This window comes from Macrosteles quadrilineatus, unplaced genomic scaffold, assembly GCF_028750875.1.
Source record: "Macrosteles quadrilineatus isolate MER2022 unplaced genomic scaffold, UCM_ALF_1.0 Scaffold_5__1_contigs__length_97177068, whole genome shotgun sequence".
Classification (NCBI taxonomy): domain Eukaryota; kingdom Metazoa; phylum Arthropoda; class Insecta; order Hemiptera; family Cicadellidae; genus Macrosteles; species Macrosteles quadrilineatus.
The window spans coordinates 48,184,079-48,205,178 of record NW_026542598.1 but is presented as its reverse complement, the minus strand read 5'-3'; the positions used below and the strand labels follow the sequence as shown (position 1 = coordinate 48,205,178).

At 35.2% G+C, this 21,100-nt stretch overlaps 1 protein-coding gene across 2 annotated transcripts in view; it reads left to right on the top strand.

Moving 5' to 3' along the window:
• LOC128994735 (nuclear valosin-containing protein-like) overlaps nt 1-20,310 on the top strand; it is a 35,574-nt gene extending 15,264 nt beyond the window's left edge. For both annotated transcript variants that reach the window (XM_054419481.1, XM_054419480.1), the window contains exons 7-19: nt 472-567; nt 2,579-2,798; nt 4,106-4,212; nt 5,260-5,435; nt 5,695-5,909; nt 7,084-7,422; nt 7,969-8,120; nt 8,682-8,849; nt 9,572-9,794; nt 10,477-10,577; nt 13,474-13,704; nt 16,653-16,721; nt 20,117-20,310. In XM_054419481.1, coding sequence (XP_054275456.1) covers nt 472-567; nt 2,579-2,798; nt 4,106-4,212; nt 5,260-5,435; nt 5,695-5,909; nt 7,084-7,422; nt 7,969-8,120; nt 8,682-8,849; nt 9,572-9,794; nt 10,477-10,577; nt 13,474-13,704; nt 16,653-16,712 — 2,088 coding nt within the window. In that variant the 3' untranslated portion in view covers nt 16,713-16,721; nt 20,117-20,310. The remainder of the gene's footprint in view (nt 1-471; nt 568-2,578; nt 2,799-4,105; nt 4,213-5,259; nt 5,436-5,694; nt 5,910-7,083; nt 7,423-7,968; nt 8,121-8,681; nt 8,850-9,571; nt 9,795-10,476; nt 10,578-13,473; nt 13,705-16,652; nt 16,722-20,116) is intronic.
• The last annotated feature ends 790 nt before the right edge of the window (nt 20,311-21,100 follow it).

Here is a 21,100-nt window from a genome sequence, read left to right as displayed (position 1 = left end):
CATTGACCCAACACAGTGTGCTCTTATAAGGTGGAGATGAATAAGGAATTAGAGTGAAATGGATCATGTGATAGGTTTGTTTCAACTGTTCCTTATAAAGATTCAGCTGTTTGTTTAGATAGGCTGACAGCTGGTTTAGTTCAAACTCCAAAACGTTGTAAAATTTGAGTTATGGAGCAGATTAAGGCAAAAAAACAAAAACAGTATTGTTATTTATTGTAAGTCCAAATTAGACTTAGATGTTTGATATTTTAAGTTATACCTCAAAAATGGACATGATTTCAAGTTAAATAGTAAGCCTATTACTCTTGGAACAGTGGAAAAGTAGAAAATACACAGTCCATTGTGAGGGTAAAGTTTCAACTTTCTCATTGTAAGTGATAATTCAAACAATAACTTTACTCTTCTCTATGGTACACAGCCTTTATAGCCTCATTCAATACTACTTTTTTATCCTTAGTTTTTGTCTAGGTTTATCGAGTGCTGGGAGTTTCTCCTCCCAGAGGATTCTTGTTACATGGACCTCCTGGTTCTGGAAAAACATTGCTAGCTAATGCCATAGCTGGGGTAAGCTGTTTATTTTATCACACCTATAATAAGTTTAAATATTGCAGGTCACAGTTATTAAGTTGAGACTTGTTATTGTACTTTACACCACAGATCTGCAGATTCAAACTGTAGTAAATTTGTTCATTTATGATCTGATGACCCTGAATATCTTCAATTTAGTAATCACAGTCCACAACACTCATAAAAAAACACAGTATCGCCTTATTAAAACTATACCTTCCGCAAAGATTCGTGGCGGCTGAGGGATTAGGACGGTCGGGTAGTGTCCCAGCCCCTAAATTAGCCCTCACTCGGCTGCTCTGGGTTTTGACCACGAGTCACCCACTAGACTCAATGCATAGTTGAATGAATTTGATTATATCACCAAAAGTGTATTAAATAACGCTAGTTTTGTAACCTGCGTCAAATAACAAGAACATTGAGCCCAAACACAAAATAATTGCGACAATATTAAGTATACATTTGGTTTTAAAATAATAGACAGTTTTCGTGTCGTGGTATGTTTAATATCATCGCAATTATTTCGTGTTTGGGCTCAATGTTCTTGTTATTTGATGCAGGTTACAAAAATGAAGTCATTTAATACACATTGTAACGGTTATATACAAACATTTTACCAACTATGCATTGAGCCCAGTGGCTGACTCATTGTCAAACCCCAGAGCAGCCGAGTGAGGCTAATTTAGGGGCTGGGACACCACCCGACCGTCCTAATCCTTCAGCCGCCACGAATCTTTGCGGAAGGTATAGTACCTAATTGCCACACAATTTCATCAATTAAAGTGTATAATTCAGTAAAAAATAATATAAATATTCATTCAATCGACAAATTTAAGGCTATGTTTTATAATTATCTGCTTCGAAACCCTTTTCATAGTCTGGATGATTATTTTAAACTAGGAGAAATAGACCTTAAGTTTGGTTTTCATTTCGGTACAGAATATCAATAGTGTGAATAGTGAATGTTGAAATATTTGGCCTATAAGAATAATTCGTTATTTATGTTAAGACTTGGTTTGAAAACTGCAAATCCTGACTTTGTCAATGATATGTAATTCTACCCTTATGGCAAATAATGATTGATTGATTGATTGATTCCCTAATCCATCTCTTTCACCCAATAATTCTCTCAAATGCAGGAGAGTCTTGAATCAAACATTCAACCTAAACCAGCCGTGGTACTGTAAGTTAAAGTCAGATAGGCTAAATAACTAAAAAAAAAAAAAATTAAATAGGTACTAAAAAAGTTTAAAAAGACCAAAGACATTAATATCAAGTAGCCTAGGCCTACTATTTACTGATAATTTTTAATTGAAGACACTAACTTATTCTGTACTTAAGCCATTACAAATATCTTAAAATACAACCAACAAACATCACTACTGTAACTGTAAAATATGTGATAAAGCGAGACTTGTCCACTCAGCCAGATGAGAGGGTTGCAGAGAAGCAATTAAGCAGTGTGCGGTAAGCAAAGCATTAAACAATGAAAATTTAGTGCAGTTTGTTAAAGCTTTGCTCGTCTTCCTAGTTCAGACAGTGATGGCACAAGGAGTCTAAGGAGTTGTCTCCACCTACCTGCTGCAATATAGCCTAGATCCTGTCATACCATACCAAAGAAAAATAAATAATAATTTCTTGGTTCTTGATTATCTGGAGAGAGGAGTCAGGTTACATGGAAAGTTGGGTAACGGAATATTGAATGATTGAGACCCCACTGTGTTGATAAACATTTTCGGTTTTTGTTTGTTTGTATACAGTTTTACAAGCTTTCATGGACTTTTAAATGGTGTGTTAGACAAGAGCCTGATAATTAGTTTATTCACAATAAATATTGTAAAATTTGTAAATAAATGGCTCTAAAATAGTGTAAATAAGAGTAAAAGTTGCTTGCTCTTTAACACGGTTCTTACCCTTGTTAAAACCTACATCCTAAACTTTTGTTATTTGAATTTTGATGAATTTGATTTACTGTAAAGAATGTATTTAACATGCTCGTGTGTTCCAGGAGTTGACGCTGCCCCTACTGAAGGTGGCTGCACCAGAGCTGGTAGGCGGACTGTCTGGCCAATCAGAGGAGAGGATACGCGAGTTGTTTGAGCAGGCGCTGGCGTTGGCTCCGTGTATACTCTTCATAGATGAGGTCGACGCCATCACACCCAACAGGGAGACGGCGCATCGGGAGATGGAGAGGAGGATCGTGGCCCAGCTGTTATCCTCAATGGACGGTGAGTGTAGTAATTGACTTAACAATCCTGAAGTGGACATTCCATATAGAACAGCTGTAGCTAACGGTTTATATAGGTAGTCGATTGAGCCTCTAAAAGATATATCGTAGTTGATATGACATTAAATCTGCTTCAGTCTACAATAAGGTTCCTCTCAGTTGGGCTTTTGTAAGAAAGTTGACGTATTTGACAATAATCAGTAATTCACATCAGCACACTCGGTTGGTGACTGAATTCTTCGATGTTTATTTTATTCTAAAACTAGTTACAACTTTAACATGGAATGGATGGAATGTCAAGTTCTATACATAATGAACATTTTAATGCTCTTAATCTACGCTAGACCATGAAACGTTGGTTATTAAGGTCAGAAAATCTAACGTTATTAAAACTTGGCAGAGATTAAAATCCATCTTGAGCTGGAGGCTTCCTGATCAAGATACCGGTAAAATTATATTTGGTTGAATGTGTGGTTCATTAAGGAAGACAACTGAACCACCTCTACAAAAGCAAAAGCACAGATTCAGACAGTTTCAGTCATGAGGTCTATTGTTGATTTATTTAAAACTTTTAGTGGTTTAGGTAAGTCACAGTGTTTTTGTACATAACTATGAACTATATTTATTTACTCCCTCGGGATTCTTTGCTGATGTACATAAAAAAATGCATTTCAACTACTTGATTGTTTATTTAACCCACCATTGTAAACAATGTATGATAGAAGACTTGAGGAAAATACAAATTGACTATGGACTTTGTCATCATTTTTACGACAGACAATAGACAGTAGAGAGGACATCGGCACTCGGCAGTTTACCAAACAAACCAACAGTAGATTGTTTGTTACGATTTGAAATTTTATATCCAGATTGGCATTGACAATACGAATTATATGTCCACGATTGACCATTGATAGAGGGGTAAGCATGTGGCGTGAGAGTGGCTTGTGTTGAAGTCAGTAACAAATTCATGACTATCTTCTAAACCATGCTCTTCGCATATATTCCAACTGATATGCAGAATTAAAGTGAATAAAAATGTACCAATGACAACTCTAGTTTTGTGTTCTAAATTTTAAAAAGTGAGTTTTTATGTAAACATTCAAATGATTTGTCAAATAATAAAAGTTTAATCTAATCTAATGACAGTGAGTGGGAAAATAAAAATTTAATTTTAAAATTGTAATAAAAATCTAACAAGTTTACTTGATTGTATGGATCCTTAAATCTGGCAAAATCACGTGTTTAGTTTTTAAAAATTGTCTGGTTTGTCAGCATATTTATTAACTATCTATCTGTTGTTAACAGAGCTGGCTGGTAACCAGCAGGGCGACCAGGTGTTGGTTATTGGAGCCACCAACCGCCCTGACTCACTAGACCCAGCCCTGCGTCGCGCTGGACGGTTTGACCGAGAGGTACATCCACAATATACCCTTAGTCCTAAGTTAAATGTATTTTCTTACTTTAAGATGGAGTCCGATAATTTAAATTGTTTTACATTTTGGCTTATCCTAGTTTTAATTTTGTATGGCATGAGAAAAGATTGAAAAAAAAATAGCTGCTGGAGTCTAGGGTACCAGATGTAAATCTTTTAGTTTTGAAAAAGACTAAATTAGAGACTCGACTCAAATAAATAATAGACAACAGCAAAAAGAAAATGTAAAACTACATTTCTATTGTAATTTATAAACATTTTATTTAGGATTTAGATTTGAGATTCAAAGCTTCAGAATTTTTACGTTATTTAATTTTTATGGCCAAAAAGATTGGATTAAATAAAATATAAAAAAACATTGTATAGAGTTAATCAAAAATTACTTAGTAGTAGCCTATGTTTAAAAATGTAATTAGTTGCTATAAAGTTGATTGACGTACTAGACTTTTAAAATTGTGTTTTGCTTCACGTTTGAATAATGTCCACTAACAAAATAAATATACACGTTTGCTGGTTTTAATAACTAATCTACCTAGGCTATATATTTTTATTGTATCCTAGCTTATTTTATTTTTGAATTTGAGTTACTTTAGGCTCTTTAAACACATTTTAGTCTTCAATCAGGTACTTATTAGTAAATTTTCTTTCTTTTTTTTTTAAAAAAAAGAGGTTGGCGGCCTCTTTTAACCTTGCATTTGCCCGTCCACATAGACTACAGATCTGTGCGTGGAACGTATCCAGCAAATCAAGGGGTGAGCCGGTACAGTACAAAGGTGAACTGTACTGATAAAAGTTTGTGGCTGTGATCAGGATCCGAACCCACGACACTACTGCCATGGGCCCGAAGTCTGCGATGCTACCAACTGAACCACCGACTCACCAAAAACCTTAACTTATAAGCATCCTTAACTCACTTTGTTTGCAATTAGTATTTATCAGGACATTTTGATATAGAAAATCCATAATTGTCTAGAGTTTTCTTATAATATCTGTCTGGCCAGCCTGTAATACCTCTGCCACTACTCAGGTGTGCCTGGGCATCCCAGACAGAGAGTCCAGGGAGTCAATACTACAGACACTCTGTCACACTCTCAAGCTGGCCCCCGAGGTGGCTCTCGCTGATGTAGCTATGATGACCCCGGGCTATGTAGGAGCCGACCTCAAAGCATTGGTCACTGAGGCCGCAATGGCTGCTGTTAATAGGTCAGTTGGTTTCACAATTCAACACTTTGATAAATTATCTTAAAAAATAAATAGACTTTTGCTGTTGCACATCAGTGTCCGTAACTGTTCTGTAAAAATTGTTTATGAATCACCAGAGTGATAGTCAGCAGTATTGAGCAGCCTACACTGAGGTATAACAAACTCCAATGTATCTTGTGTTGTAACTTTTAAATTTAAGAACTAAATATTTTAGTTTAGTTTTGTTCATTAATGCTAAATTTAAGTATTGTTACTCTAGACTTTTCAAATCACTTCAAGAGCCTAATCCTAAAGACACTCCAGATACAAAAGATGGGTCTACCGAAGTTAAAACTAGCAACGGTTGTGTGGAACATTCAACACCGATGGAGGTTGATGATAAGTCCAAAACTGACCAAGTTGATGTAGAGGTAGTGGAATGGGTGAAGGAAGCAGATCAACCAGAAACATCCAAAGATGGTCAAAATGATGAAGGTAAGCCATATTGGTGTAATAAAGCTTAATCATTGTGCTAGAGATTGTGAATATGATTTACAATCAAAGAGTTTGCTATTTTCGATGATTGAATTAGATTTGGGCCACAATGTTTCCAATATATTTAATATAAATAACAGTTTGGTTTCTTAGTTTCTTTAGAATCCATTATACAGCTCTGGTATTTAGTATTTGCTAGTCATGACTGATATATGTTTGTAATTTAAACACAAAAATGTTTGTCTATACTGGTGAAAATTATAATTTGTTGGAGTTTGAAAAGAATGTGTGTTTAGCCTTGTGAGTTGTATCTTCAATTGTTTTTGTTGTTGTAAATCTATAGGATATGTTTGGTTTTGGCATACCTCAGGTTTTTTTAGTGATGTTACCAAATGTGCTTATAACTCGACCACTCTACTTAATACTGCCAGGGTGACCAAACAGACAATATTTATAACATATTGATAAAGTGCAACTCCAATTATCCTAATCAGTTGAGAGCCTACCACTTTCCTGTAATAAAATATTGAAATTGTTAGATTTTAACCAAAATTTGGGGTTTTTTAAATAAAGAAAATATAAAATTTTTGGTAGTATGGCTTTGCATTTTTAATCAATAGTGAACATTTTTAAAACGTTTTTATTAGCTCGCTTTCTTGTCAGGTACAAATTTTGCCAGAGTTCATTTTCAGGTTCATTCACAAATTTTGCAATCGATATTAAACCAACTTCCCAATGAGCTAGAGACTAGAAACTTGAAACGTTTACAGTCTTCCCTTGATAATCTGACAAGTCAATTGCCAGTAGGGTGTCAGATCACCAAAAGTATTGAGCTATTAATATCTTACTTATCCTAACACATTTTATTTATAAAATACGACTATTATTTCGTAATGCACTATGACATGTATTATTAACCTAAAAGCATATGAGGTAGTATAATAAAGTTAATGAAATGTACCAAACCATAATGGGGATGGTTGTTTTTGTCATTGCAGACTTGTTTTGTTTCTGCAGACAAGACTGTGTGTCATACACCCGAGTACGTTGGAATACAAAGATTATCGAGGGACAGTTGTATTCTACAATTTAATGTAAAGCAAAACCATTACTTAACTGCTAATTTTTACACAACAGATTTTATTTCACTTGATCTGGTGTTGATATTTTTCAGCTTGTGAAAGTGAAAAGAAAGGCGAAGAATCGGTAATAGAAGTAGTAGAAATTGAAAATGACGTTGAAGTGGTGAAGGACCAGAACGATATAGACGTGGTGAAGGACCAGTGCGATATAGACGTGGTGAAGGACCAGAGCGATATAGACGTGGTGAAGGACCAGAGCGATATAGACGTGGTAAAGGACCAGAGCGATATAGACGTGGTAAAGGTGGATAGTAAGGTGGAAGAGGATGGGGGAGGGAAAGAAACTGTCCATAATCAGGAGGGAGAAACAGAGCCACTATGCCCTCCATCATTGCTTCACTCTGCACCTCTCAGTGTGGAACAGCTGCAAGGTAATGTAACTGTACAGTAGACCATCATAACTAGAATTGGCGTTCCAGTTTGTCCGGATTAGTGAAAGTTTGGATCACTTTAAATAACCTACATAAAGAAATTACTATTTCGGGATGTTCAGGTATCTTTGAACCACTAAGCTTGGGCTCTTGATTTATCAGTATTGGTGGATAGTGCGTTAGAGTAGCCTGATAAATGGCCGAGCTGTTATCTCTTCAACCAGAAGCCAGCTTCTTGATTGAAGGTTTGATTTTGTCTTGATCACATCTTATGTGTATCTCAAGAGAAGTTCTTGTGCCAGAGCTTGGTATAGGTAGATGGCTCAGATAGAAGTTAATTTAGTGGATGGATTCTTTATAAATTGTATCTAAAATCATAAATTTCACTTCTTTTTCTTATCCTCACTGTAAGTATTTTTATGGTTCATGGATTAACCAAATGAAGAAAAAATATGGTGAAATAAGCAAAAGGAAGCATAAAGAGTTAACATTTTGATAGTTTGTTACCATTTCGCTAATAGGGACATTTTTATTTTATTTTATCAGGTGTGAACATAACAATGGAAGACTTTAAAGCAGCGTTGAAGGCAGTTCAGCCATCAGCCAAGAGGGAAGGCTTTGCAACAGTTCCGGACGTTCGGTGGGAAGATATCGGCTCTCTGAAGGACATCAGACATGAACTCGAGATGGCTATTTTGGTTTGTAATTTTAAGTAATTCTATTAAATTAAATAAAATAAGTTATTTTTGTGATGCTAGATGTTTTACTACTTAACCAATATATTGCTATCAACTTCCTTTATCTTCATATTTTTGGCATTTAAACGTGTTTTTAGTAGCAGTGCATGTTGTATATGTCAGATTTTATTTACAACATTTACAGACTATTGTTAGGTTTAAAAAGAACTGATACTCCGACATCTCTAAAAAACACAAGTCTACCTCTCAGGCATTTAGATGATTGGTTTTTACTCAGCTATAAATTCATTTTTGTGGTTTGCACCATTTTTGTTTTATTTACTTGAAAAAAATCAATAATGGCTTTATTTGAGTTAACCAACCCAACCCCCAAAATGCAACCCCCAACCCCATGCATCCTCTTTGTTCCAACACCGCACTTGTTCTTCTTTTCACACTACCAAAGACCGGTACAACCAAGGCAGGATATCAGGGGTCTTGATTTTTTAGTCCATTTAGGTCAACCACATTTTTGGTGGACAGTTTTTCAAAACGAGATTGATTTGATTGTGATGTTGACAGGCACCAGTTAAGTTCCCCGCAGAGTTTGCCAAGATGGGACTTGACACTCCAACTGGTGTGTTGCTGTGTGGACCTCCAGGCTGTGGCAAGACTCTACTGGCTAAGGCAGTCGCCAACGAGGCTGGCATCAACTTCATTTCTGTCAAGGGACCTGAACTACTCAATATGGTACGATTAACATTAGCATTGAAACTTATGTTGGAGTAAAACCTAGTGGTCACAGAGTAGACGTAAAACCAAATGTTTTTTATAAAAACAAATAGTTTTGTGATAAATATCTCCAGGGTATACAGAACTGAAAATTCCCGTTCTCCTGAAATGTACTGATATTTTATTTTGGTCCTGGATATTCCTGAAAACTTATATAGTTTTGTTATCTAAAGGCCTACAAAATGTTTATAACTTGTTGTAAATTTTTAATTTGTTAGCCAAGGAAATAGTGAGTAGTCTAGTCTGAAATTTGAGATGTTTTCATGCTGATATGTTAAGAGAGTTTAAAAGTAAACATCAGCAAATTTGCCACTTTAGTATAAATTTTGGATTATTTTTACACATTAAGTATTACACATAAAGTATCCCCGAAAATTGCTTGGTAAGGTTCCCTAACACCCCCATATTCTTGCATGGCTATGGCAGGTGCTGTAGACACCATGCATGTCTCTAAGACAACTTTCCTCAAACAAATTTGTTATTCTTTTTTATAAATACCAAAATATGATAGAAGGGTATAAAGGAATAGTCTTTATTCATTTGTTGCATGAGGTAGGAAAAAAATTGGCCAACTTCTGGCTTGTAGTAGTGGTGTGGGGAAGTATCACGGAAATGTAATTGTGTTTTGTGTTTGAAATTTTACAATCCTACTGTCTAACGGTGTTCAATTCACTTCACAGTATGTAGGTGAGAGTGAGCGAGCAGTCAGACAATGTTTCCAGCGAGCTCGCAGCTCCCAGCCTTGTGTCATATTCTTTGATGAGATAGACGCATTGGCTCCCAAGAGAATGAACATGGAGAATGGAGCGAGTCGAGTGGTGAACCAGCTGCTCACGGAGATGGATGGCGTGGAGGCCAGAAATGGAGTGTTCCTCATGGCGGCCACCAACCGACCTGATATTGGTAATGGTTCTTAATTTCCATCTTGTTTATTAAATACATAATGCATTAATTAATTTTCCAAAACCTGTTGCTATTAACCAGTGCTTCGCAAGGCGAGGACACAAAAGAATATTCTGTGAAAAACAGTCAAAACAAACCCATTATATAGGGTTATGGGTGGAACATATGACAAAAAATAAGTAGTTGTGTGATGTACAGTGAAAGAATGAATTGTAGTGATAAACTATAAATGGTGACACATGGACATTAACCTGCTCAACGACATCGAGCAGGTTCATGCAGGTTCTTGCTGCAGCACAGTCAGTCACTTTACCTACTGAGCCATTGACAAACCAAAAAACACAACAACTTGACAAAATTCAATGGTGCCATTTAGTCTTACAAAATCTCTCCAAGGTGAATTCAACCAGCTGTGTGGCAGAATTTAATAATCAACTTGTAGGCCTAACGTAAAAAAAGGAAAAAGGTGCAGAGGAAATGTAAACATTGTGGATTTAATTTTTGCTTCCAAGGAAATAAATTAATATTAATTATTTTCCCGAAGCCCAACCTCAAAACTTAGCACGAGGGGCTTCGAATTTGAAAAAAAGACAGTACGATATAGATCTAGTAAGATATTATTGCTGTAGAATTCATCTCTTGTATGCATGTACAGTTTGTTCAAAGATGTGTGTGATTGCAGTGGACCCAGCTGTGATGAGGCCTGGTAGACTGGACAAAGTGTTGTATGTTGGACTACCAGGTGCTGAGGACAGAGTTGACATTCTGAGAGCTCTAACCAAGGTTTGTGATGTGTCTTTTACTGTTCCCATCGTTTTTTCAAAATTTTCCTAAAATTATAATCCTACTCATGGGTAAGGTTTGTATGCTGCTCGCTAGTTTTCTCATTATTTAAGACACCGTTCAAGGACTACCTATGTACAAATGGTGGTTTAACCATACTTTGCTTCGTAAATAAGTCTTAGACCAGTGTTATGTCCAACAAAAATCAATTTTTTCAATCCCATATAAACTACCTGGACAGACCTCGTCAAATACATCATACTCCTCATTCCCTCCCTAATGCGGCTAGCAAAGACAATGTGTTATAAGTAGGGATGGATAAGATTGTATTTTTAGTTCAAGGCGGTATTTTTATTTCCTTTTCAATTTTGGTACAGGACGGGAGTGAAAAGGGGTTTTTTTAATTTTGAGTTACATTCTTGCAATAATGATAAGCAAAATCGTTTGTCAACATGTCCCACATTCGTGGCCATCTTCGATGTGTCTCTCGGTTATGGAGCCATTGTGAACAACTCCTGTGATTGCAGTGCAATTGTAAACATTTCCCGCTATCATTTCATTTCATTTAATTTCATATAACTTTATTCATTAAAGTACAATACATAGATACAGGAATGGCGTCAAGAGTAATTTAACAAATCTAACTTAACTAAAATACTCATAACTATCAAGCATGGCGTAACAACATACCATCCATATGAACATTCTTTCAGCTCAAATAAAGTAAAACAAGCAGTGCAATATAAAAGTTTAAACATGAAAATATCAAAATTAAAATAATAGATAAAATTATCATGGAGATATCATTATCGTCACCTGGGCTCGCGGAACATCATGAACACCCGAAGAGTCATCATAATTTTCACCTGCTATACCGGCAACGCCTCCCGCGATCAAGGATACGTCATTATCGTCTCTGGGGATGTGGAAAAACACTTGGACAACGATTGGAACAAATCTTGTCCTAAGAAAATCCCAAATCAAATGTAGTCCCATCCCGATGATTGAAGCCAGTTGGTCAGTCTCTCTTTTAGCTGGTTTGATGGCAAATTGTATACTTCAACCAGGAGTCCATTAAATATTTTATATGCTAAAACCGGTCACCAGATAACTAACTGTCCCTAACATTTCTTAAGCGACGTCTGTTAAGGTTTTCATGGTTTCTTGTATTGTGATGGTACAATTCATTCATTGCATCAGAAGCAACGATAATGTTATCGTTAGGGATGGACAGGTCCCAAAATTTTGGGAAATTTTTGGGAAAAAATATTTCAGATTTTCAGGACGAGACTACATTTGATTCGGGAATTTTTCGGGGATCGTCGGCGATTTTGCCGCTTTTCGTGTGACGAGTTCCGCGAACGCAGGAGGCGAAGTCATTTTGACGATTGTGTCGTGATCGCGAGTCATTTCGACGATCGGGCCATGACCACGAGTCATTACTTTTAAAACAAACCCTTTTTATGTACAGAAAAAAAACCTGACCCATCCTGTACCAATCTGGAAGGAAATAAAAATCCCGTCCCGTCTTGTCTCGAACTAAAAATTCAGTCCCGTCCATCCCTAGTTGTTATCGTTATCATTAATTAATGATAGGCCTAATTAAAATTAGCACATTATAAATGAGGTACAAAATAAAAGACTAACATTTTGGAAAGTAAGGCCAACCAGCTAAACTGTCAATTTTTTAACTGTGTTAATTTTTATCATCAACTTTTTGGTTAGGTCTACTAAACAAAAAGTTGAAACCATCAAACAAAATAGGCCTACCATCATCAACTTTTTGGTTAGGTCTACTAAACAAAAAGTTGAAACCATCAAACAAAATAGGCCTACCAGATTGAGTATATTTTTGATTACAGACTATGTCAAGTAGGCTTAAGTTACTCATTTTGTTTTTAATAGTGCTACAGATGGATAACCAGTTTTGGTCACTATGTCAATATTATGCTTAACTACTGCTTAAGACCAGTTGTTTCTTCAATCAGAACAGAACCATCATTAACACGTTCGCTACTGAGCGTCGCATATATGCGACGCCGCGGTCATTGCCACAGACCGAGGTATACATTTGAATCTTACACATAGACCGGCTGTCACTTGGACAACAGTACACACAGACCACGGGCGAAAACCTGTAAAACAGTGATCATTTACATTGTAATACGCTACAATCGTGTTTGTAGATAAATTATTCTTGGTTTTTTGTATTTTTTTTAACCTTTTGTAATGTCGCATATTTGCGACGCCCGGTCTACAGCGAAGACAATAGTGAAAATTATCATAGTTTTCTTGAAATAGACTAAACGTCGCATATATGCGACAGTTCATTTTTTTGTGTTTTAAGGTGAAAGTAAGTAAAAAAATAAACAGATTATTCAAGAACAGTTTATAACTGAACAAATATAAAAGCTACATAGGACAATGAAGCATACATACTGCATACATACATACAGTGATGCAGAAAAGTAAAGACCAGTTTTTCCAACTATTATATGACGTCACCAATCATCATATCCACAGACCAAGCGACGCAGTTGTGCGTCAGACATCTCTGTAGACCACTGCAGGGAATTCAGTGCCTTCAAATAGACCACTACAAAGATGTAAGCATTTTAATAACATTAGAACCCCGACGCAAATCTGCGTCGGCAGTCTATTTTAATGTGACTAGCTGTCGCATATATGCGACGGCAGTCTATGGGTGGAAACCGGCCGTTGCATATGTGCGTCGCTGGTCCATGTGAATGGAAAATTTCGTACTATTGCAGTAGCGAACGTGTTAAAGAAGTGCTCTTAAAGCATGATAATGATTTTTCTCAAGCAAAGTGCAGCCCCCCAGGTACTTATATTTTATCAGACTAAACACTTAAGTCGTTTGCCTGTCAATGTGCAGGGAGGCAAGCAGCCAGTGTTAGCGGAGGACGTGAGCCTAGCAGACGTAGCGAGGGACTGCCAATGTGAGGGCTACACAGGTGCGGACCTGGCGGCGCTGGTCAGAGAGGCTAGTCTACAGGCACTCAAGGAGTACATGGCCTCCACTGAGCCTAGCAAGAACGACCTGCGGGTGTGTAAGCGACACTTCACCACCGCACTCAGTAAGATACGCCCCTCCGTGTCTGAGAAAGTAAGTAACGATAACATTTTATTTAGGTAAAGTAATTAACAGAAGTTTAATCAACTGATTATGCATGTCAAACAGTCATATTATAGGCTCAGTAACTTGGCTCTGTAAGGCTTTCCAGATTAATTAGAGTAGCCTACTCTGTGGAATTTGAGATCATATTTTATATTCTAGCAAAAAATATTAACATTTTCTATTTAACTAAAAGCTGTTCATGTGGCATTCAATGTCAATGTGAAATTTATCTAAACTGTAATGCTAGTGATGGTCTGAACACCAGAAATGACCAGACTCAAGACCAAATAAAAAAACTCTTAACAATGATTTTTACTCACTTAGCTACGGTTATGAAAAATTACATAGTCCCCCGTTGCAAAATTACTCACAAAATTTCTTTTGGAATTTTAGCAAAACATTTAATTTTTTTTTTTAATTCAGCTCACGATCCAAGAATGAAAATGGTGGTTTATCTGTAGAATTCTTGATTCATACAACAATTAACACAATTATCTATACCATATACACTTTTTAAAACAAACTATTTTGTTTTTAAATTAAGTCAATAACGTTTACAAACATATTGTTGGATATCAGGGAAGTTTAGGAACTTTTTATTTCTTTCTTTCTTGTTTTGGTTTATAGGCTAGAGCCGTTTTAACTTAAATTTATATCTGAAACATATATGTTACAGTTTAATTGAGTGTGCATCATATCAGGATTAGCAAATAATATTCTTGGCTTTTGATGAGAAAATATAGATTCCTTTTACACATATAAAGTATATGTTAAAGTTGTATATATTATTTGTCATCTTTATAATTTTATTTATATAGGTTAATTTGTTTTTAGATGTACTAGGCCTTCAGGCTTTCTAAATCTTTTTTTGTTTTAAGCCACTAACAAATATTTTTGAATTTATCTCTTGGAAGCAAAAAAAATAATTACTGTTATTATTAAACAATAAAAACAAACATGACAAGAGTATTTTTAGATCAGGAAAATTTCTGAAATTCCAAAGTCTGTGAAGAGTAAATGTTTGTGTGTGATTAGATAGGAAGTGCAGTGAGCAGTTGTAGGCTATTGTTGTGTTGTGTGTGAGAGAGAAAGAGAGAGAGAGAAGTGCATGTGACTTGTCAGCTGACTCTAGTGTCAGTGTCAGTAGCAATGGAGCCTCTCACTACAGCAGACTACATCTCTTTGGTGCTCAGTAGATTGGGAACTGATGATTTTGATCTTTTGGAAACTAAACTTGAAGAACCTCTCCCAGCCTCAGGATTTCCAATATTCGCTGACTACAACGTACTTGTTATATTTGTAAAATTGAAAACCACAGGAGAAGTGTCAGAGTTGAAATTCATTGTGAAAACTCCACCAAAAAACAAAATTAGTGCTGATTTTGTGAGCTGTGTAAAAGCCTTCTACAAAGAACCGCTTATTTACAACAGTGTTTTGAAGGATATAAGTGCACTTTCTGGTAAGCTAGGACCTGACTGTTTCTTGTCGCACCCCGAGAAAGCCATTGTTCTCGACAATGTTTTCGATTTAGGTTTCAGGAAAAAAGGTATTAAGAAAGAGTTGAATGTTCAACATTGTGAGCTGGTTTTGGAAGCACTCGCTAAACTACACGCTGGCTCGTTAATCTTGGAAGAGACAAAAGGGAAGAAAATTCCAGAACTGTATGGTGATGTTTGCTTTGAAACGATATATTCCGATGAAACCGAACATCGTGGATTTGATTTCATGTGTACAGGAATTAACACATTAGAGAATCTATTTACAACTCACTTTACTCATTTTCCTGGAGTAGTTGTCAAAAACACTTTGAGCATGATTAGAAATCTCCCCTTCAAATTGAAACCGTCAGAGGACTTCAGGAATGTTTTCAGTCACGGCGGAGTGTGCACGGAAAATGCACTTTTCGACTATGGTATCGACGGTCAGCCTGCAGATGTTTTATTAATTGACTTCATTAACGCTCGGTATGCTCCACCCGCACTTGACGTTTTGATTTTTCTGCATCTCACCACATCGCGAGCTTTCCGAGAAGTTAACCAGGGAGCTCTGATGACTCACTACTATCTGAAGCTAGCCAAGGAAGTACAAGCCGGAGGATTAGATCTGTCTGAGATATTACCGTGGGCGGAGTTTGAGGCGAGCTTGCAACATTATCTAGGAACAGCTGTAGTCGCTGCATTGTTATACATACACATCACTCAACTGCCAGACGACACGCTACAGGCTGTCTCTAAGGACGACAACCTCCTCTCGGAGTTCTTCTACGAGGACAGGAGTGAGCGAGTGTTGAGTGCCTACAGCTATGACGAGGCATACCGCAGGCGGCTCAACCAAGCCCTAGTGCAGGCGCTTGAGTACACTCAGTTCCATGGCAGGCGGCGCAGCAGTATGCATCTTAGCTTGTAGACTCTTCCTGATCCTTGGTAGGTGTAAGTGGTAGGGGCCTTATGAGAATTTTAGTTTAACTGCAAATTCTTTGACGTTATTAATAGGTGATAAATTAAAAAAAAAATACTGTAGACATTTTTCTTTAGTTAGTTAAATAAATAAAACTTTCGTACATTTTACTACATCTAACTTTTAAAGTTTTATTTTACTGACCGCGACGGAAAATATTTTTAAAAGATGTTTCAAATTACAGCTACACATCGGTGTAAGATGTGTCAAAATTCTTATGGCGGTTTGAGATGCATAGTCTATCACAAATTAACAGAACGAGTAATCACAATTTCTACTGAACGAACAATTTTGTTCAAGATTGCAAAATCATAAAAAGTTCTTTTTGATTTGTTGTACAACTTAACATAGCTTCTCCTTAAAGATTTTCTTTAGACTCTTTTATGATGTTTGATCTTTGTATTAAGTCTTTGTTGTAACGTTGTGTCCGAAATATAATGCTATTCATTCATGAATTGTAACTTGACTCTGTTTTCCAGGACAAGAAGAGGTATGAAGACTTGAGGTTACAGTATGCTGCAGTTCCAGTCATCAAGTAATTTATTTAGGTAAGAATGATTTCCTAAATTTGATACATTTTGATAATATCGCATTTATAAATTCTAAATGTAGTAATCAAGTGAGTGGAATAGTATAATTTTATTTCTTTAGTCCGTTCACAAAATTTAAATGGTTTAAGGGAAAGGTTCACCACTTTTTTGGCTTTGTGTATCATCAGCTAATCAGCTGATAGCTGTTGTTTCAAGGTTAGGGGGAGGGGCTGGAATCACTTCCGATTAAATCGCCTCAATAATGTGAACGGAAAATAGTACCAAAATTGTTTCATGAACACATGTAAAATTTTCTTCTGATGTGCTTTGGTTTAATGGTATAGTGCTCATAATAAATAAATAGTTAGGGACATTATTTTGATTATTGATGGGTACGATTATACTTTTAGTTTGGACTGGGACAGAAAGGAATTTTCTTAAATCTGTAGAAGAGTTAGATTTTTGTGTAAATAGATAACAAGTTAGAAACAGGCACATATAAATCAATATAAATCTTAAAGGGTCCAAACCCAAAGGTTAGGAGTTATTTCGTGGTACTATAAACCTGATTCAATATGGGCGTTAAGCTGTGGAAAATACATTTTCTGCGTGATAAAAAAAAATCTGTGTTTAACAAATACAAATTATTCATTGATTTTGAAACTCCCGAATGTGAAAAAATTTTCTCATAAACCATTTACTCTGTTATTGCATTCAGCTTCCTTCAATAAGAAAAAATTAAGAAAAATAAGAAAAAACTTAAAAGCAATGAAGGCAAGATGTTGCAAAAAAAAAACAAAAGCCAAACAAGTTAACCCTGTAACAACAGTATTCTCCTATAACTTGTTAAATAAAAATGGAAAACATTTTTAGTTTTGGTAATAATAGGTTTAGATGTCTTTGAACTCAAATCAAAACATTGTTTGGCCCTCTTCAGTTTGAGTGGAAAAGTAGTAACTCTCCAGATCGGCCCATGACAAACAACGGAAACACTTAACACTCTGTTGCAATCTCAGTCTTATCAGATAAGTCTGTTTATGGTGTCATTCTATGACTTGGTCTGCTATCACCAGGTTTGTCTGTTGATGAGTACGGATTTGCGATGTTTACAACATACTTCACATTCTTAGTTGTTTTATGGCAAAGCAACACACGAGCTATGCATTCTATACCAAATGTAGGATGAGAAAACCTTTATTCATTTACTTATAGTTCCACTTAAAGTTGACTTAAATTGTAAATTGCCAATTTATTAGGTTTTAAAGGTAGTATGTGATGTCACAAAAAGTTGTGTTGTTAACACTTAATCTTTTGACTGATTTCCATTTCTAATATTGAATGACACATAAAAGCAATAACAATTTGATCAAATTTGGTGTGTACACCTGAAATAAATCTACAGTTGCAGTTATATTAAGTTGTAATACATTAAAACACCTTTTAATCACATTCCTTTTAACAACTTAACTCGTATTAGCCCTACAAATTTAAATAAACTTTAAAATAAGCTTGACAACGGAAACTGTCCATCGTAGCGCAAGTAGTTGGCTTGTCCAACAGAATGTGAAAGAGAGACAACACATATCTCATACTGTAATAAAAACCAAGTTTAGAATAAACAACCGTTGATTATTAAGAAATATAATTTGATATGTATAAATTGCAGTTTTAAGTATTTGCAATTACATTTTAAATTAGAACAAAGTTGTAATTTTCAAACTTTTTACAACTAAACCCATTTTAAAACGTTTTTATTAGCTCGCTTTCTTGTCCAGTACAAACTTTGCAATCAATTTTATACTAACTTTCCGATGAGCTAGAGACTTGAAACTTGAAACATAGCTCACAAATGGAAGACAACGCAATATTATATAATTTAATTTTCATATTTCCCTTGGGCTACGCCCCATGGGCTTGTTTTTATTTACTCACTTTCTTGCAAATTTTGATACTTCCCGATGAGCTAGAGACTTGAAACTTGAAACATAGCTCACAAATGGATGACAATGCAATATTTTATCATTTAATTTTCATATTTCCCTTGGGCTACGCCCCATGGGCTTGTTTTTATTAGCTCGCTTTCCTGCAAATTTTGATATCAATTTTAAACGAAGTTCCCGATGAGCTAGAGACTTGAAACATAGCTCACAAATGGATGACAATGCAATATTATATAACTTAATTTTCATATTTCCCTTGGGCTACGCCCCATGGGCTTCCAAATTTTTCATGTTTACATTTTGAAAGAATGTAAATAAATCAATTAATTTAAGTCAGCTGTAAATACTTAAATTTGACAGTTCGAAGAGCAGAGGTTAAGAGGTAGGCCTACAAGTTCTGCTTCCGAGATATTCTAGAAATATAACACAAGCATTTCAAAATAAAGATAAAACATCTGATTACAAATAATAAGGTTTTGGTTATGTATTAACAGGCCATATAAAATAGATTTAACCACATTAAAGACTAAAAAGTAGACAATAATTTATAAATAAAAGCACTTTTTAAGAATGCCACGTTTTTAAACGCACTAAAAATTAGACAATAATTTATAAATATGTTGAGAGAATAAATACTTGTAAGATTTAAAACGAAAAACGTGGGACGCATGCGTTAGATCATAATAGTTCAATAGGTGAAGTTAATTGTAAATTAGCATGCGCTCCACATTTTTCGTTTTAAATCTTACAAGTATTTATTCTCTCAACATATTTATAAATTATTGTCTACTTTTTAGTGCGTTTAAAAACGTGGCATTCTTAAAAAGTATTTTTATTTATAAATTATTACTGTTAAAAATGTATGCTCGGAAATATAAATGTGTATTTTGGTCAAAGTTAAACTTAATGTACCGATATTTAATAAATGTTTTACGTTTTTACTTTACTACACAGATAATTTTATTAACGATCAAAAGTAAACAAAATGTAACAAACCATGTTGTTGTTATATTGGAGATGCGCATGCAACTTGTAAAATGTCTATTTTCAATTTATGATTCAAATCAATCTCGGCAGGGGGCACAACTACCTCTTGGGCCCATAGCACCATCACATACTAGCCGCGGGCCTGGGCTACCATAGACCACTCAGTCATTGTTCGGAACTCATTGTCTCGTACTATCAGCAGTTAGGAAACTGGAATTGTTAAGTGAAGAATTGATTGACCAGTGCTGGTCAATCAGAACCACAAGCGTAGTAATTCCTAGCTTGACTTCAAGACTAATAAATTAAGGAACGGCTAATTCCTGACAAAGTACACGGATAAGTTCTCTAGCAGTGTTGATTTATTTGTTTATGATTCAGAAAGGATTCTTATTAGTGTATTTTAAATTGCAATATGTAGATAAAAAACTATACCTATGTCCGGTATTTTTGGAATATCTAATTCCTAAATTTTGGCTTATGTTTCAGATTGGTGATCCTGCTGCGTAAAACTGCAAGAAGTATAATCTTCATTCCTGTTGTTGCTGATCCTGTCATATGTTTTAACTTATATGTTTAGTCCTAGTGTTTTATTTACATTGTAGAATTTTATTTTGAGATCAAGCATCTGATTAAATTGTTTTACCTCAAGATACATTTTAATAAACCTAATCGTACCATGACTGTGTTTTCTTCATTTATTTAAAGTGTATTTTAAAAACATTGATTTTTTTCTCTAAGGAAGAGTCTAAACCCTGGTCTTTAAATGTGGACCTTTTGTTAGAAATCATCGTTTATTGTAATCCCATTGCAAAATGTAATCTGCGTTCAGACTCACTTCTACTTGTGATTGAAACCAGCAACATTTAGATTTAAAGGAAAATGCTTTAGCTAGGGGACCCGGAAGGTCCTATGCTACGCATGTTAAATTCTAGATTTTGGTGCAAACTTTTCTCAGAAAGTACTATAGCTAAAGTAATGCAATTTCTACCACATGTTCTATACTTATTACCCAACACTTTAACAAGGGTATTTAATTATTTATTTATTTTTAACAAAGTTGTGAATTTGTTATAGATATATTATTTTTTCTATGTTTTTTGTCAATAATTTTTTTTTTATTTCCTAAAAAACTGTTAAACATGATCAAGCAAACTACAACAGTTTACTTATTCTCCATAAGAATAACATGGGTATTTTAAATTTACAATTTTTTACACTTTATCCAAAACCAATAACCGTACAAAACACTTCAATATACTAAATTATTTGTTTTTTAAGCTCTTCAAAGTGGTCTATAGAGAAATTGGGAAATTTTATGTTTTAGGGTTAAAAACGAGAAAAACCGATTTTTACCCCATAAATCCCCCCATAAACCATATTCCCTGAATGGGAAATTCGCTAAAAGAAAGTCATCATAATATTTTGTAGCTTATATTGTTATAAACTAAACGCAGTTGTTATTTTACCTCC